General features: G+C 43.7%; 1 protein-coding gene across 6 annotated transcripts in view; it reads left to right on the plus strand.

Annotated features, from left to right (window-relative positions):
* LOC115108482 (ras-specific guanine nucleotide-releasing factor RalGPS2) overlaps positions 1–14614 on the plus strand; it is a 155832-nt gene extending 141218 nt beyond the window's left edge. For 4 of the 6 annotated variants that reach the window (XM_029632858.2, XM_029632859.2, XM_065009076.1 and 1 more), the window contains 7 exons: positions 2789–2843; positions 3259–3336; positions 4376–4481; positions 5602–5694; positions 9368–9473; positions 10154–10245; positions 10327–14614. In XM_029632858.2, coding sequence (XP_029488718.1) covers positions 2789–2843; positions 3259–3336; positions 4376–4481; positions 5602–5694; positions 9368–9473; positions 10154–10245; positions 10327–10356 — 560 coding nt within the window. In that variant the 3' untranslated portion in view covers positions 10357–14614. The remainder of the gene's footprint in view (positions 1–2788; positions 2844–3258; positions 3337–4375; positions 4482–5601; positions 5695–9367; positions 9474–10153; positions 10246–10326) is intronic. The other 2 variants (XR_003860348.2, XM_029632860.2) reach the window with 2 other exon arrangements.
* Positions 14615–19550: the final 4936 nt, after the last annotated feature.

A 19550-nucleotide genomic window follows, 5' to 3' on the forward strand; every position in this document is an offset into this window, starting at 1 on the left:
TAGATGACTCTGTCTTCGGTAACGAGTTTATGCAAATTATTTGTGTTGGAGATTCAGGAAGAATTTGGGTGCATTTGTCTCCATATTCCATCCAGTTTGCTTTATTTTTGTAATAGATTACATTAGATCGTTCTTGAATAAGTTCCTCAAGTTCTTTTTGTTTTTCCTCTAACTTATTTTGTATCTCTGTAGTATCGTTTTTATTGCTATCTACCTGTACTATTAGTTCATGGATTTCCCTTGTTAGTCTTGTTTCTTTAGCCAGAAACTGCTTTTTTATTATTGATGAATATTGAATTGAATGACCTCTGAAGGTACATTTAAAGGTATCCCAAACAATAATGGGATTTTCTGAACCTATATTATACTGGAAAAATTCAGTTCTAAATGATTCTGTCTTAGTTAAAAAAATAAATTGTCCTCCAGTAAACTTAGATTAAACATCCCTGTCCATGTGGAAATTATGTGAAGGCCAATTAGATGATGATCCAATCGCATTCTGTCTCCTATTAATGTTTTTAACCTTTGATGCAAGAGAGAAAGAGACAAAGTAGTCAAGATGACCAGGGTAATTTAGTCTCCTCCATGTATATCTCATACGTTTTGTTTTGTTTTTTTTAGTCTCCAAATATCCACTCGTTCTAATGTGTTTATAATATTTGTTATATTTTTGTTATATTTTCCTTAGGGATAGCCCCCTTTTTTCCAATTTTCGCCTAAATGACATACCCAAATCTAACTGCCTATAGCACAGGCCCTGAAGCAAAGATATGCATATTCTTGGTACCATTTGAAAGGAAACACTTTGAAGTTTGTGGAAATGTGAATTGAATGTAGGAGAATATAACACAATAGATCTGGTAGAATAAAATACAAAGAAAAAAACAACCAGTGTTTTTTACCACCATCTTTGAAATGCAAGGGAAAGGTCACAGTTATAGCCATCACTCTGGTTGTAATTCCGATAGTGTCCACAAGATGGCAGCAGTTTATGTGCAAAGTTTCAGATAACTTGAAGTATGACTCGAGACTTTTAGTGTGAAGTCCCCAAGGTACATTTGGGCAAATCGTGAAGGAGATTCCATTTTTCTGCAAGAATATCGTCAGATCTGTATACAAGTATTAGTAGCCATATTATAAGTTCAACATTTGCAAAACAACCAGTTTTCATAACTTCATAACTCTGAATATTCTTATTTTTGTCCTAAATGAAAAGGCATGCTGTCGTACAAGGTTAGTTGCTACATTTTACGACATATACATGGTTTCTGGATACTCCCGTAAAGCCCAGCTCATTGGCCATCTAGCTAGTTTTGTTTAACCCTGATTGGTGCTTATTTGACAAAGATAGTCGTTCAAGTGATCGGCGTGCCATGAAGGCGTCGCCCTCTGACCAAATATGGTGTCCTATAGGATATACTACACCCCTAATAAAATATTGAAGTCTTGTTACCTTCTAGGATCTCTGAGGAATAGATATGAACGTGATTTGACTCGTTGAAACAACGTTTAGGGTGAGATTTTCAAAGATTCCTTTCTTTGCAAACTGAACAAGTGGAAATACAAAATCGATTGTGCATGCTATATGGACCTTTTTAGGATATGAAAAATGATTTTATCTAACAAAACGGCACTTCATATCTCTGTCACCCTTTTGGATGATAAATCAGAGCAAAATTTCAGAATCTAAGTACACATTTCACAGAGGTGAATTTATCAAACATTGCGGTTTTGTTAGGAGCTCTCCTCAAACAATAACATGTCATTTTTTCGCAGTAATAGCTACTGTAAATTGGACAGTGCAATTAGATTAACAATAATTTAAGCTTTCAGCCGATATAAGACACTTATATGTACCGACATTTGTTGTTTCTCTAAAACCTGCGATTTTGACATAACGCACTGCATGATTTACAACTGTCCCATTGATGGGACTCCTGTCCTGAAGAAGCTTTTAACAGGCACGGTGGTGACTTCCTTCAGGGCCCATTACTTAACACTGTTATAGTCTCCCATCATAATGATTTGATCATTTGTTGCCTGTAAATTCAATAAATTGGTATAACATTTTTGTTAATTAATATCGTCACACCTTTTGAGTTCCTTTGTACATGACAGAATTATTTCACCACCCCCATTCCTTTTTCCAAATAATTTCATCTAAGGATGTAGAGTGAGTTTCCTGTAAACAGTATGTTATATTCCTTTTCTTTTAGCCACATAAAAACTGATCATCTTTTTTATAATCTGCTAAACTGGTACAATTATAACTGGCTATGCTTATTCCCTCCTTACTATAACTAGATACTATTCTCAGTCTAAATCGGCCATAATTAGCGCTTGTAAAGTTACTGCCACGAGGTATTATGACAATCAAAATGAGAGATTTCAAATGTTTGATATTTACAATTCAAGAAACGGGTTCTAGCAATATTCGTTTGATTCCCTTGCCTGTGAGCCAATGCCACAGATGTTAGAAAATTGAGTCAAGATATTATGTGTGTGCTAAATATGAATAGGTTGTGTATGATATTGGATGTGATTTTAGTGAGTGTGTATTATGTCTTAATAAGAGTAAGACTATAATGTGTGATGTCCAAATAAATAATAACCCAGACAATTTGCATGGTTGCGTGTCTATGTGTTTAACATGTAGTGCGTATAGCCTTAATATTCAGGATGATAATTGTAACTCCTATCATATCACCACCATAGTTGCATCATAATTACCTTTAACATCATTCCTGTCTGTTGACTTTGACAGTAACACGTCTCTGTCTGTCTGCAGGGAGCAGTGAAGGTTCAGAGCTCAGCGAGGAGATGTCCTGGCCAGCCTTTGAGAGGTAACAATCTGTACAGACACACAGGTCTTTGACCAAAGCTTAGCCTACAGGCAAGCAGCACTTGCTGCCTTCTGAGCCGCTCTCTCCTAGTCTCTCTCACCGGCTCCATGCTAGTGTGACAGAAGTTTTTTGGTAATGCCTAGGCTTCAGCTCAGTGGGCGAACACAGTCTTGACGTATTGAGGTTCAAACACAGTAACAGGTCACAGAGGCCTTATGTCCCACCGTCCGTTGATCTGTACCAGAACAACCATCCTGAAAGAACCTGAACAAACGTCCTGAACCCAACCCTGACGCTTTGCCAAAACGACAACAACCTTAACACTAATCTGAACCTTTACAATGAGCCAAGCTGAGAGAACCCAACCTTAACAGTGTTCCGTGCCTCCACCCTGTGCCTGTCCCACCCTGAACAGGACTCGGTTCTATCACTCTCTGGGGCCTGTGACCCGCGTGGCCAGAATCCCCTACAGAGGAGGCCTGAGGCCCAGCAGGTACACACACACATTGCGCCCCTACTCCTCCTCTGTGCCCCTACTCCTCCTATACACCCCTCTCAACCATCTCTCCACCCTGCCATCTGCTGTCCCCATATCCCACAGCTCCTATCTCTGCCTGGGGCCAGTGTGCTTGTGTGTGTGTGTGGGAGGGGGGGGGATTGGTTCTTCTATCTTCTAAGTCCCAACAAGTATAGTAAAACAAGGGAAATTCTCCCTTGTGGGGACATTTATCACGTCCCCATGAGGACAAACACTATTTTAGGCTTATGGGTTAGGGTTATGTTCGGGGTTAGGGAAAATAGGATTTTGATTGGAAATGAATTTTAGGTTCCCACGAGGATAGAAGATCATAACGTGTGTGTGTGTGTGTGGTATAATCAGGTGGTGGGCCTCTGGGTGATTCTCCGTTAAACCAGACCATTTTAGCAACACTCTTGCTCTCCCTGTATGGCATATCTCACATACATTTTAATGACTTGTTTACTGTTCAAACATTGATATGGGATCGTCAATGAATCATTATGTGGACCCTGCAGGTTTCGTTAGAAGTGACAGATTCAGAATGTTCCAGTAAGTTCCCAGTGTCATACTGCTGGGAGCTCTGTCAGTCAGGGATGACCTGCTATACACTTCTATTCTAGCTCCATACAGTTATGATGGATTGTGTTCTCTTCTCTCTAATGCTTCACTGGTTTCCTTCTTGCTCCCACTGGCTGCCCTCTTCTTACTCTCTGTGATCACAGCCAGACAGACTCTGCACTGGAACCTTCCAGGAATATATTGAAAGGAAAATGCATCTGTGGAATTGATTCAAAGCAAACCAAATACTGCTGCTACACAGTTGATTGAATTTGCAGATAGGTCAGTTCAGATATTGATTAATGAGGAAACTTCCCTACAGATTCCGACTGGCCATACTTCAGACAAAGTGCTTTTCGTATTTCTGTGAGTGCATGTCTATGTCCTTGTCACGGAGTGTGCGTCTGCTTGTGTTTCTGTGTGTGTGTTGTAACCCTGCTGTGTTCTGCTGTAGCTCGGCAGAGTCTGAGGAGTTAGCGGTGCACCTGTACCCTGGAGCCGTCACCGTACAGGGAGTCCTACGACGCAAGACTGTCCTCAAGGAGGGCAAGAAACCCACGGTGAGAACATACACTACCACACACACAGAACATATTGTATTTACAGAAGGAACACCAAAACGTGTACTGTACAGACAGAGAAGGACATATACATGCACACACACACACAGCCAGCCATCTGTTTTGTCAGGGTTGTCCCTGTAGCTGTGTGTTGATGGTGAGAGCCCAACAGTGCTGTAGAAACACTCTCAAGACTAAGCAAAACAGTACACCTCAGAGACTAATAAATACATTCAAACCACCAGCTCCCTTTTCTCTTTCTCTCTCTCCCTCTCTTCTGTTTCTCTGCCCTTTCACTGTGGTACCCCTGTTCTCCGTGCTCTTTCGCTGCATTCCTCCTGCTCTCTTTCGCTTCCCTCTCTCCCTGCTGTATCTCAGCTGTCTCATCTATTGCTGTCATCCTGACTGTTATTTGTATTTAATGAGCTTCTCTCTGCTGTCGCTCTGGGATGGAAACTCATCTGGACATGGTTATATGCTTGAGGCTGGCAGAGCTGACATAAGGCTACGTAAGGGTAGCATAAAGTTTACAGTAGGTGACATAAGACCTGTTTTCTTTGATATAACAACTTCTTGGCCTCTGTATGATTCCCTCTTTCTGTCTTTCTTTTGCATATGCACGCAACACACGCACAGTCAGAGCCACACTCCATTAGTCTTTTATTACTCTGTGAGCCTGTGTTTCCTCTCAGCAGGTCTTGTTTAGAGCAGACATTTTATTCTCCAACCAACCAGGCCTGGAAAAAGCTCATACTCTCTCTCTGTCCCGCTGTCTCTGTTGCTCTACATCTCACTCGCTCCATGTTTACTTCTTTGTCCCTGTCTCTCTGCTGAAGCAAACAAGCGGCAACAGAATTATATCTGTAGGCAACATAACTCACAGATTTCCACTATAACATCTATTTATATTTGCGTCTGTACTGGTCTTAGTAGCCTAAACTCGGTCTTCAATAATGGACTACTGTTATAAGCATATCCTATTGATTTATGTGTACTGTATGTTGCCCTGAAACTAGTTGTATGTATTAGGAGTATCTTTAAAGTTGTATTGTATTGATAGACTGGTGTAAGTGACTATTGCGTATGACCTATAAACCCTGACCTCTGACTGTGTGTATAGGTAGCGTCGTGGACCAAGTTCTGGGTTGCTCTGTGTGGAACTCAGCTCTACTTCTACCCTGCCAAGTCCCTAAAGGCCACAGAGAGAAAGCATGTAAGTCTCTCTCAGCCCTCCCACTCTACACCTCCCTCCCTCCATCATCCAGTCTCCCTCCCTCATACCATCCCCTTCCACACACTCTGGGTCTCCAGACCTGGCTGTTGCTGCCTCATTGTTCCAGTGTGATAAATCCAGCCAGCAAAGGGAAAGCGGGAGGGAGTGAGAAGGTGTGTGTGGACAGTATCAGTTTGACAGGGGAACAGTACTCGCACAGCAGATTTGAAACTGCACAGGAGCTCAGAGGAAGGAGAGAGCGAGAGGAATGAAAAACTAGTGGAGTGCCTGATGGAGGGATGTTGTCATGGGTCTTGGGGCTAGCGCAGTGGGAGGGGATGTTGTCATGGCTCTAGGGGCTAGAGCAGTGCGAGGGGATGGAGGGATGTTGTCATGGGTCTAGGGGCTAGAGCAGTGGGAGGGGATGGAGAGATGTTGTCATGGGTCTAGGTGCTAGTGCAGTGGGAGGGGATGTTGTCATGGGTCTAGGGGCTAGAGCAGTGGGAGGGGATGGAGAGATGTTGTCATGGGTCTAGGTGCTAGTGCAGTGGGAGGGGATGTTGTCATGGGTCTAGGGGCTAGAGCAGTGGGTGGGGATGTTGTCTAGGGGCTAGCGCAGTGGGTGGGGATGTTGTCATGGGTCTAGGGGCTAGCGCAGTGGGTGGGGATGTTGTCATGGGTCTAGGGGCTAGAGCAGTGGGAGGGGATGTTGTCTAGGGGCTAGCGCAGTGGGTGGGGATGTTGTCATGGGTCTAGGGGCTAGCGCAGTGGGTGGGGATGTTGTCTAGGGGCTAGCGCAGTGGGTGGGGATGTTGTCATGGGTATAGGAGCTAGAGCAGTGGGTGGGGATGTTGTCATGGGTCTAGAGGCTAGAGCAGTGGGAGGGGATGTTGTCATGGGTCTAGGGGCTAGAGCAGTGGGTAGGGATTTTGTCATGGGTCTAGGGGCTAGAGCAGTGGGAGGGGATGGAGGGATGTTGTCATGGGTCTAGGGGCTAGCGCAGTGGGTGGGGATGTTGTCATGGGTCTAGGGGCTAGCGCAGTGGGTGGGGATGTTGTCATGGGTCTAGGGGCTAGCGCAGTGGGTGGGGATGTTGTCTAGGGGCTAGCGCAGTGGGTGGGGATGTTGTCATGGGTATAGGAGCTAGAGCAGTGGGTGGGGATGTTGTCATGGGTCTAGGGGCTAGAGCAGTGGGAGGGGATGTTGTCTAGGGGCTAGCGCAGTGGTGGGGATGTTGTCATGGGTCTAGGGGCTGGCGCAGTGGGTGGGGATGTTGTCATGGGTATAGGAGCTAGAGCAGTGGGTGGGGATGTTGTCTAGGGGCTAGCGCAGTGGGTGGGGATGTTGTCATGGGTCTAGGGGCTAGCACAGTGGGTGGGGATGTTGTCATGGTTCTAGGTGCTAGCGCAGTGGGTGGGGATGTTGTCATGGATCTAGGGGCTAGAGCAGTGGGCGAGGATGTTGTCATGGTTCTAGGTGCTAGCGCAGTGGGTGGGGATGTTGTCATGGGTCTAGGGGCTAGCGCAGTGGGAGGGGATGGAGGGATGTTGTCTAGGGGCTAGCGCAGTGGGTGGGGATGTTGTCATGGGTCTAGGGGCTGGCGCAGTGGGTGGGGATGTTGTCATGGGTATAGGAGCTAGAGCAGTGGGTGGGGATGTTGTCTAGGTGCTAGCGCAGTGGGTGGGGATGTTGTCATGGGTCTAGGGGCTAGCGCAGTGGGTGGGGATGTTGTCATGGTTCTAGGTGCTAGCGCAGTGGGTGGGGATGTTGTCATGGGTCTAGGGGCTAGCGCAGTGGGAGGGGATGGAGGGATGTTGTCTAGGGGCTAGCCCAGTGGGAGGGGATGATGTCATGGGTCTAGGGGCTAGCACAGTGGGAGGGGATGGAGGGATGTTGTCTAGGGGCTAGCGCAGTGGGTGGGGATGTTGTCATGGTGCTAGGGGCTAGCCCAGTGGGAGGGGATGGAGGGATTTTAAGAGTGGAGCAGCATCTGGTAGCACTCATTGGATAATGAGACCAAGGATATAATCCTAGTCCTCTGTGTCACTCGCAGGGTAATGGGAACCTCGTGGCAGGGAAATACACACATAGAGCGCCATCTACAAACTGAGTGCAGTCTGCAGACAACTGTTTTCAAACTCTCACAAATGTTATTTTTTTCTGTAGTGTCTTAGGTTTCAGAAAGAATACTTGTATAGGACTATAAGAATCAGCAATAATATCAGAATGCTCTCTTCTCTCCTTTTCTTCTCTCTCTTTTCTTCTCCCTCTCTCTTCCCTTCCCTTCTTCTCTTCTCCCTATCTTCTCCTCTCTTCTTTTCCCTCTCCCTTCTCCTTCTCTTCTTCTCTTCTTCTCCCTCTCCCTTTTCTTATCTTCTTCTCCCTATCTTCTCTTCTTTTCCTTCTCCCTATCTTCTCTTCTTTTCCCTCTCCCTTCTCCTTTTCTTCTTCTCCCTCTCGTCTCTTCTCTTCTTCTCCCTTTTCTTATCTTCTTTTCCCTCTCCCTTCTCCTTCTCTTCTTCTCCCTCTCGTCTCTTCTCTTCTTTTCCCTCTCCCTTCTTTCCCTCCCTTTTCCCTCTCCCTTCTCTTCCCTCTCCCTTCTCTTCCCTCTCCCTTCTCTTCCCTCTCCTTCTCTTCCCTCTCCCTTCTCTTCCCTCTCCTTCTCTTCTTCTCCCTTCTCTTTCCCTCTCCCTTCTCTTCTTCTCCCTCTCTTTTCTTCTCCCTCTCTTCTCTTCTTCTCCTCTTCTCTTCTTCTCTCTCTCTCCCCCTCTTCTCTCCCCTCTCTTCTCTCCCCCTCCCTTCTCTCCCTCCCCCTTCTCTTCTCCTCCCTTCTCTTCTCCTCCCTCTCTCTTCTTTTCCTCTCCCTCTCCCTTTCGTCTCTCCTTCTTTTCGTCTCTCCTTCTTTTCTTCCCTCTCTTCTCTTTCTCCCCCTCCCTTCCCTCCCCTTCTCTCCCCCTCCCTTCCCTCCCTCCCCCCTTCTCTTCTCCTCCCTTCTCTTCTTCTCCCTTTCGTCTCTCCTTCTTTTCTTCTCCCTCTCTCCTCTTCTCTTCTCTCCCCCTCCCTTCTCTCCCCTCCCTTCTCTCCTCCCTTCTCTTCTCCTCCCCTCTTCTCTTCTCCTCCCCTCTTCTCTTCTCCTCCCCTCTTCTCTTCTTCTCTCTTCTCCTCTCCTCTTCTCCCTTATCTTCTCTCCTCCTCCCTCTCTTCTTTTCCTCTCCCTCTCCTTCTCTCCTCTTCTCCCTCTCCCTTCTCTCCTCTTCTCCCTCTCCCTTCTCTTCTCCTCCCCTCCCTTCTCTCTTCTCCTCCCCTCCCTTCTTCCCCCTTCTCTTCTCTTCTTCTCCCTCTTCTCTCCTCCCTCTCCCTTCTCTTCCCCTCCCTTATATTCTCTTCTCCCTTCTCTTCTCCCCCTCTCTTCTCTTCTCCCCCTCCCTTCTCTTCTCTTCTTCTCCCTCTTCTCTCCTCCCTCTCCCTTCTCTTCCCCTCCCTTATATTCTCTTCTTCTCCCTTCTCTTCTCTCCTCCTCCCTCTCTTCTCTTCTCCCCCTCCCTTCTCTTCTTCTCTCTTCTCTTCTCTCCTTCTCCCTCTCTTCTCTTCTTTTCCCTCTCTCCTCTTCTCCCTCTCTCCTCTTCTTGTCTTCTCCTCTTCTCTTCCCTCTCTCCTCTTCTCATCTCATCAGTTCAAGTCATCTAGCAGTAAGAGTGTGTGTGTCGTGGGGTTAATGGCCATCATGGCAGACGACCCTGAACATCCCGACATCTTCCTGCTCACAGACTCTGAACATGGTGAGACTGTGACTGTTTGATTGACAGTTATTCAGCCAATCACATACAGACATGAATGTTCAGCCAAACTACTTATCTCCATTCCTCAGATGATCTGGATGTCCTTGGTGTAAATCCTCAACACACCCCATACATACTCTCTCTCACATGCACTATACACCCATATTGTATGCAGGGTAGCCTAGTGGTTAGAGTGTTGGACTAGTAACCGAAAGGTTGCAAGTTCAAACCCCCGAGCTGACATGGTACAAATCTGTCGTTCTGCCCCTGAACAGGCAGTTAACCCACTGTTCCTAGGCCGTCATTGAAAATAAGAATTTGTTCTTAACTGACTTGCCTAGTTAAATAAAGGTAAAATAAATAAAAAAACACAAAAAAACATGCATAAACACATGTGTACCGACACACACAAACACACACAGGTTCCTGTCTGACCCAGCAGTATCCCTGTCTGCTATGTGTACTGCATGCCTGTAATATCTGACCGTCTGTCTTTTTCTCCCTACACACACACATATATATATATATACACACACACACACAGTCTAAGTCTCTGTTCTCATATGTTCTGTATTGCGGCAGCTTCATGGCTCCTGCTGTACACAGATGGAGATGGGAGACTGAATCCCAGTTCTCTGCAACAGTGACATCTTGTGACCGTGTGTTTCTGTGTTTCCTAGGTAACACCTATAAGTACCAGGCAGGGAACAAAATGAACGCCCTGCTGTGGTTCAAACACCTCAGTGCTGCCTGCCAGAGCAACAGACAACAGGTAACAGACACACATACACACACTCACCCACACATATACCCACACCAACCAGCCCTCATACTTTTCTCTCTCTCTCTCCAGGTCCCAGCCAATTTGATGTCCTTTGAATGATTGCTGCTGAAGAGGACAGAACGATAGAGAGAGAAAAGAAAGGAATAGGGGAGGAGATGAGAAGGAGGGTTAGTGACTTAGCAGCAGGAGCTTTCACTGCCATGACCCTGACCTATACACCCTGACCCCAGCCCCACGGCAACCCCCCCCCACTGCCACCACTGCCTTAACTTAAGGAGCCGTGTGTGTGTATGAGTGTGTTGAATCAGTGGTTAATTTGGCTGCGTAGATTACTGAATGGGGAACTACACCACTTCTCCTTTCTTATTGTCTCTGTAGTTTTTTCCAGTGGACTATCAACCTCGTGGAACTATGGGATGTCTCCTCTCCTCTTTCTTGGGATGGATGGACATTATTTATCCTTTATCCTTGTTTTTCATCACTCCCCCTCTTCTTGACACACCGTGGTCTGGTGGAAGACAGTCTGCACTTTGTAGGGCAGGACTTACACAACAACACACTCACAAACAACACTGGACTAAGCCAATGGAATGGGATTTTAAACACTTTTCTTTATCACACTTTGACTCACACACAAGACCCCAATGGTGTCTTCACACACTTGACATGAGTTGGGCTCACAAAACTGACACTTTTCGCTCATTCACATATGCACAAATGTACACACAAGCACACACACTCGGACAAGGGGGAGTGAGCGTGTGATTGCAGCATTGTGAACATGAAGGGCTCTGATTCTCAATCTATTCCAGCAGAATCTACTCCCACACACACGTCCTGAATGTCTCCAACTGTTTTCTATTCCAGAGCCTCCCCTTCTCGGGTCTATGTATGTGAGCGCGTATGCTAGGTCACATCACCGATACCATAAACCCAGTGTCTAAGCTTTCCTCTATTCCACTGTTATGGACCCAGTTATATCTCTTTTAGAAATAGGCTTTTGGGTTACTCTCTGGACAGCCGTCTGTGCTCTGTCCACTTGTTAAGGCTCTAGATTCCCCAGAACACACACACACATTAACACTAAAGACTTGAAAGCTGTGAAAAGGTGAACGATAGAGCAGAGTGAAAGATGGGGGAGTGTTGAAGGGAAACTTGGTGATTTTGGCAATGAGGCCCTTTTATCCACTTCCCCAGAGTCTGATGAAGTCATGGAAACCATTTGTATGTCTCTGTGTCCAGTATGAAGGAAGTTGGAGGTAGTTTTGCGAGACAATGCTAACTAGTGTTAGCGCAATGGCTGGAAGTCTATTGGTATCTACTAGCATGCTAACAGATACCCATAGACAGAGACATACAAATGGTTTCCATGACTTCATCGGACTCTGGGGAAGTGGATAAAAGGGCCTCATTGCCAAAATCTCCAAGTTTCCCTTCAACATCAGACAAATGATGTTCTCAACTTGTTGTTTTGTTGTTGCTTTAACATGAGTGGAAGATTCAGGTCCTGAGCTAACCTGCTTCACAACTCTTGAGTGTGTGTTTTATACACACAGACTGCTACACACGCGCACACACACACACACACACACACATTGCTGCAGACACACACATGAAGCTATCTGGAGCCATTCAGAATTAATTTTAACGATTTTGTTTAGTGTTTTAGTTTTCTTGGTGTGCTGGATGTATTGGCAGTATTACCCGGTAGATGACATGGAAATGTCTAGCTTGTTTTAATTGTCTGTTACATTTCTGTTACATTTTATTTTTGGTTTCTTCACTTTTTCTGACAATTCTATACCTTTTTTTAATTGACTTGTTTTTTATTTTATTGTTATAGTTTTTTAATGTTTTCTCACCTATGAGTTTCTCACATAGGAGTACGGTACAGACCTACTACACTCTAAGGCAGAGTTCCCTGGCAGCCTCTAGACCTTTCCCCTGGTCCATACTCCTGGCATCTTCACAGGGGTGTGCCAATGTACCAAACACATTTTATTTCAGATTTGGGAGCAAGTGTTCCAATTAGAACAAATGAAATGAATATGTTTTTGGGGAAAGGAATAAGGATGGTGGAGTAACATATATTCTGATACTAGTCATCTCAGAAAGGACTTATAGCTTTAATAGTGATTTATCCTACATTATAAACTGGGTGGTTCGAGCGATGAATGCTTATTTGGCTAAAGCCGCGGTATAGCAGACCGTATACTGTACCATGGGTATGACAAAACATGTATTTGTACTGCTCTAATTACGTTGGTAACCAGTTTATAATAGCAATACGGCACCTTGGGGGTTTGTGATATATGGCCAATATATAACAGTCCTTTGCCGTGGTATATTGGCCATATACCACACCCCCTCGGGCCGTATTGCTTAATTCTCTCCTGTCTCTGTCTCAACTTGATAGTCAGGTTAGGTCCTGACTTGTAACAATGTTTTACATCTCCCATCTGTTCCTATAGCTATGTTTATGTCTATTTTAGTTAGCATGTCAATTGTCTACTTACAATCGGAGGTCCAGCAAGTTCGCATAATATTCCTCACACCTCAAACTGACACTGTACTCTAGCAGCAAGAGACTCCATCTCCCATGGGCCTTGTGTGGCAGCTGTTGTCTCTTAGGTCCTCTAGAGGCTGAGCTAATGGGAGTAGGTAAGTAGGACTTATCCCTAACCACTGATATATAGGGCCAGACTTTTATTCACCCCCTAATTGCTTGGTGTAATCTGATCCTAGATCTGAGGCTAAGGGCAACTTCTACATACCTTCATTTCAATGACCTACAGAGGCTCATTTCAGATGGTCAACTCCTCAGCTCCTGGTAGTTATCCCAGCATGACCCCACACACACACATCTACACCATCAGCTCCATTAACATCTACGCTCCAGCAGGGCTCTGTCATACACAAACGAGTGGATGAGGAAGCCAGAGAAAGAGAGGAATGAGAGGGGTAGTGTTCGTGGTACAAAGGGATGAGAGGAAAGTAATAGTATGAGTGTGTAGAACTTTTAATTTGTATTTTTTTAAATTATACCTTATTAAGATTAGATAGGCAGAGCCTCTAGGCTGTCATTTCCTCACTGTTGAGCAGTGTGTAGAGCTCTGTGGGAAGTGGTATGGCATATTCTATGTGGAGTGAGTATGAACAGAGAGTTGAATGAATCTAGTACAGATGGTGGGGTGCAGGAGCTAGACAGTGAAGCAATCGGACAGAAGCTGCCCACAGAAGACCAGCAGAGGCGAAAGCAGTCCGTTTCCCCTCTGTTGTCCTCTTTTCCACTCCCATCTCTTGTTTCCTCTCACATCACTACTCCCCTTCACCTTCTCTTTCTCCTCTGGACATAGAGGGCTTCAATGCAAGATGAAAAGGGTGAGTGATGAAATGCAAGAAAGGTATTTTCCCATGTTAGTGTAGTGTCAAACAGGGCGTGAGTGATGTTTGCATGTATACCAGTGTCATAACTAACTTACTATTATAGGTAAAGGGTTAGGAGTGCCCTTGAGCTTTTACAATCTGTTAGGGTGGGCCTTTTGTTTCTGAGAACTTTCTGAATGTCAAAAAGGTTTGTGAGGTTTCCACATTGTAACCAAAATTTACAAGGTTTCTGTGTCAATGTACAAATGCACAATCGTGTGAACTGTCTGAGTGAAGTTGCTTTTTGGATTTGTCTGCAGGTCTCATTTTTTATTTTCCTTTACAGTTCAGCTGAGGTGACTGGTTTACACAGGAGGGGGGTGTTGTGTGTGCACTGTAGGAATGGAGAAGTTGCCTGTAGCCATAGTTAAGCATATTCCCTCCAAATCCTAATTTTAACCATAGGGAAAAATGTATAACTGACCTTGGATCATTGTCTAGGGCGACATCTACCTACTCTACTCCATATGGCTCAGTTGGAGAGTGATGTTTATGATGTGTTGAAGACGTCACTTAGCTCTGTCCATGCCCAATGAACTGTGGGGTGTGTCCATGTGCCATCCCTGTACCACCTGTTTTCTGACCCTGGTGAGGACCCACCCATGTCATGTGGCCCAGGTTTGCACTATGACCTCTGAACTGAGAGATGTGACCCAAGCCTCATCCAGACAACCAATAAACACTCTGCCCTTTTTATACTCTGTCCCTTTGGTTCGCTTTTATTTATTTAAACATGGTTTCAGCTAAATGTGGTGTATGAATGTGTGTGTAAGGCCAGGAATTTTGACCTACCACATGAACTGTTAAATGTCCTGGACAGTGCTTGTGGTTAGAAAAAAAAACTTGTGTGTCTAAGCTGGTGTTGATACATTTTAGGTCCTGATTGACCTACAATCCTTCCTACTGAAATAAACCTACTTGAATTGTTGAACTAGTGTTATAGTTTTTCAATTGACTTGATCTCAATTTCTCTCAATTCAATTCAAATGGCTCTATTGGCATGGGAAACATGTTTACATTGCCAAAGCAAATGGAATAGACAATAAACAAAAGGGAAATAAACAAGAGAAAGATAAGTGAACATTACACTCACAAAAGTTTTAAAAGAATAGCCATTTCATACGATATATTATTGGCTACGTAAAGTGTTGTAACAATGTGAAAGTAGTTGAAGTATGAAAGGGAAATAAACAGATAAAAATAGATTGTATTTACAATGTTTGTGCTCCACTGGTTGCCCTTTTCTCATGGCAGCAGGCCACAAATCTTGCTGCTGTGATTGCACACTGTGGTATATGGATATGGGAGTTTATCAGTGTTTGATTTGTTTTCAAATTCTTTGTGGGTCTGTGGGAAATATGTCTCTAGTGTGGTCTGCCTATGGCGGCCTCTCAATAGCAAGGCCATGCTCACGGAGTTGACATAGTCAAGGATTTTCTTAATTTCGGGTGCTCTGCCGCTGTGTAATCTGTTAATTTATCCGGGATCGGTGTCCCCTCCACGGGACTGTTGAGCTAATGTAGGGTAATGCTATTAGCATGAGGTTGTAAGTAACAAGACAATTTCCCAGGACATAGACATATCTGATATTGACAGAAAGATTAAGATGAATTTAATCTAACTCCACTGTTCAATTTACAGTAGTTGTTACAGTAAAATAATACCATGCTATTGTTTGAGGAGAGTGCACAATTTTGAACATAGACACATTTGGGAAGTCTTGATACAAAATTTGAACAGAAATACAATGGTTCATTTGATCAGTCTAAACCTTTGCACATTCACTGATGCCATCTAGTGGCCAAAATCTAAATTGCACATTGGCTGGAATAATACATTATGGCCTTTCTCTTACATTTCAAAGATGGCACAAAAAAATAGAAAAGAAAAGTTTTTTTTCTTTGTTTTATCTTTTACCAGATCTACTGTGTTATATTCTACTACATTCCTTTCACATTTACATAAACTTCAAAGTGTTTCCTTTCAAATGGTACCAAGAATATGCATATCCTTTCTTCAGGGCCTAAGCTACAGGCAGTTAGATTTGGGTATGACATTTTAGGCAAAAAAAAAAGGGTCTAATCCCTTAATTAAGGGCCAGATAGCGTTCCAATTTGCTCAGTTTTTTTGGTTGACAAGACACATCTCAACATCAACTGTTTAGAGGAGACTGCGTGAATCAGGCCTTCATGGTTGAATTGCTGCAAAAAAAAAAACTATTATAGGACACCAATAATAATAAGAGGCTAGCTTGGGCCAAGAAACACGAGCAATGGACATTAGACCGGTGGAAATCTGTCCTTTGGTCAGATGAGTCCAAATTTGAGATTTTTTTTCTCCAACCGCTGTGTCTTTGTGAGACGCAGAATAGGTGAGTGGATGATCTCCGCATCTATAGTTCCCACCGTGAAGCATGGAGGAGGAGGTGTGGGGGTGCTTTGCTGGTGACACTGATTTATTTTGAATTCAAGGCACACTTAATCCGAATGGCAAACCCAGCATTCTGCAGCAATGCACCATCCCATCTGGTTTGGGCTTAGTGGGACTATAATTTGTTTTTCAACAGGACAGTGTCCCAACACACCTCCAGGTTGTGTGAAGGGTATTTGACCAAGAAGGAAAGTGATGGAGTGCGGCATCAGATGACTTGGCCTCCACAATCACCCGACCTCAACCCAATTGAGATGGTTTGGGATCAGTTTGACCGCAGAGTGAAGGAAAAGCAGCCAACAAATGCTCAGCATATGTGGGAACTCCTTCAAGACTGTTGCAAAAGCATTCCAGGTGAAGCTGGTTGAGAGAATGCCAAGAGTGCGCAAAGCTGTCATCAAGGCAAAAGGTGGCTACTTTGAAGTATCTCAAAACAAAAATGAACACTTTTTGGGGGTACTAGATGATTCCATATGTGTTATTTTATGGTTTTGATGTCTTCATTATTATTCTACAATGTATAAAATAGTAAAAATAAAGAAAAATCCTTAAATGAGTAGTTGTCCAAACTTTTGACTGACACTGTATAACAAGGCAATTAGAAATGCCAGACAGACTCATTTTTCTAATAATCAGAATAATTTAATAGTGCGCTTCTCGACCATTGATGGCCTGATAAATCCTACCCCGAAAACCCATGTGAACTTTCCTTCACATCTAAATGTGATGAATTTGTGGGATATTTCAGAGATCAGATAACAAACATTAGGCTGGGTATCAGTCAAGCAAGACCTGATGAAGTGTTGATGTGTGCCTTAGCCAACCACGCTACGGCACTATGGATTTATTTTCCCTGGTTGACACAGACATGCTCACGAAAGTGATACACCAACTGAAGCCTTCTACCTGCCTTCTCGATCCTATCCCGACCACCTTCAAAACAGTTTTTAATTGCATATCTGAAGAAGTGCAGGTTATTGTTAATCACTCCCTATTCACAGGCACTTTCCCCATTGCACTAAAAACTGCTATGGTGAAACACCTTCTGAAGAAAAGTAATCTAGATTCTTAAGCTCTTTGCAATTTTCAGCCAACCTCCCATTCTTAACCAAAATTCTGGAGAATTTGGTTTTCAAACAGCTAAATTATTGTTTTAAGTGCCAACTGGTTTTTATACCCACCACAGCACAGAGACAGCCTTAGTTAAAGTGGTAAATGATCTTAGAGCCAAACACAGATGCCAAACAGCTCTCTGTTCTTGTACTCTTGGATTTAAGTGCTGCGTTCGACACTGTTGACCTTGATGTCCTTCTGGACAGACTGGAGAGGTGGGTTGGCCTCGCCACTCCAGTTCTAAATTAGTTTAGGACCTATTTAACCAGTGGAGAGTTTTTGTCACTCTTGTTGAACATAACTCATAAAATACATATCACATGTAGCGTTACACAAGATTTGATTTTGGTTCCGGTACTGTTCAGTATGTTACCCCCTGTCAGCGTTATCAGAAAGCACAGCATTGATTTTCACTGCTACGCAAACGATACATAACTGCATTTCTGTGTCGAGTATTTTAGTTCCACTAATAAATTATTAGACTGTATTAGTGATGTAAATACTTGGATGGCTCACAGCTTCCTCCAGCTAAATCAAGACATAACCAAGGTACTTATTGTTGCAGCCAAAGCACAGAGAGAATCTGGCCGAACATTTTCATTAATTTGAATTATCTTTATAACGATAAAATGTCAGGTAAAAAATCTAGATGTTATTTACGTTTCTGAACTCAATTTCAAATCGCACATTATGAATGAGACAAATTGCTTTTTACCACCTGAGGAACATCCCCACGGTGTGGTCGTTTCTCTCTCAGGCTGATACAGAGACAGTCCTCCATGCTTTTATAACAAGCAGCCTTGACTACTGTAATGCTCTCCTGTCTGGTCTACCCAAGAAAGCCATTGTTAAACTGCAAAACATCCAGAATGCTACAGCATGGGTACTGACCAAGACCAGACGGGGAGCACACATTGCATCAGTTTGAAGGTTTTCACTGGCTGCCTGTGCATTTTAGAATTAATTTTAAGATACTTCTGTTGGTTTTTAGATAAGTAGAAGCCTCAGAAATAGCCTCCCTGTGAACCTGAAGGGGGCTGAAACTTTGGACATATTTAACAGATCTTAAAGCACACCTTTATAGCTTTGTTTTTCCTTAGGGTGCTTTTTAGTCGTTCAGTTTTTGTTATTCTTTAGTATTTTATCCTCATGTTTGCTGTATAATATTTCAGTTTTGTATTTGTTTATTCCCCTGTGAAGCTCATTGTGTTGCATTCCATGTTTGAAATGTGCCGTATAAATACTATGTAAAAGTGGGATTGAGAATATTCAGTAGGACTCTCCAACCCTGTTCCTGGAAAGCTACCCTTCTGTAGGTTTTCACTCCAACCCGAGTTGTAACAAAACTGATTCAGTTTATGAACCAGGTAATTATTAGAATCAGATGTGCTAGATTAGGGTTGGAGTAAAAACCTACAGAACTGTAGCTCTCCAGGAACAGAGTTGGAGAGCCCTGCAGTAGGGTCTGTAGAATCTGTACTGAAAAAAGTGGTGGTCCCATATTTCATGAGCTAAAATAAAGATCCCATAAATGTTCCATACACACAAAAAGCTTTTTACAGACTACGTATTACCACACCAGCCCAGGACCTCCACATCCGATACCTTCACGTGCGGCTACTAAAAGTGCGGCATCGTCAGAGACCAGCCACCCAGACAACTGATGAGTATTTCTGTCTGTAATCAATCCCTTTTGTGGGGGAAAACTCATTCTGATTGGCTGGGCCTGGCTCCCCAGTGGGTGGGCCTGGCATCCAGGTGGGAGGACCTATGGCTATGCCCCTGCCCAGTCATTTGTAATCCATAGATTAGGGCCTAATGAATTTATTTCAATTGACTGATATCCTTATATTAACTGTGTGAATCATTGTATATGGAATATTGGTTTATAGAGCAAAAACTATTCTGGGTGCTGCAGTAAATGTATTGTAGGGAAAACACAGCAGGGTCTGTAGAAATTATATCTATATATCATGGGGCTCTGAATAATGGAGTGTTGCTGGCCTTTAACTCCACCAAATCCATTGGCTACAATGTGAATCATTGTAAATGGAATACATAGCAACACTTTCTACTCCACCCATTCCATTTGTTCCAATGCAACACTGTCAGCCTATAAATTTGAATATTGACTAATAGAGAGAGAACTATTCTATGTGCAGAGGTAAAAGTGAGGTTGGGAACACCCAGTAGGGTCCGTAGAATCTATATTATTTCATGGGGGACTGCGGTTTAAATGCCCAGCTACACTTTCTACTCCACCCTTTGTATTGTTCCCAATTCAATAAACTGTAGGCCAATACCGTGCATTTGGAAAGTATTCA

This window comes from Oncorhynchus nerka, linkage group LG24, assembly GCF_034236695.1.
Source record: "Oncorhynchus nerka isolate Pitt River linkage group LG24, Oner_Uvic_2.0, whole genome shotgun sequence".
Taxonomy (NCBI): Eukaryota; Metazoa; Chordata; class Actinopteri; order Salmoniformes; family Salmonidae; genus Oncorhynchus; species Oncorhynchus nerka.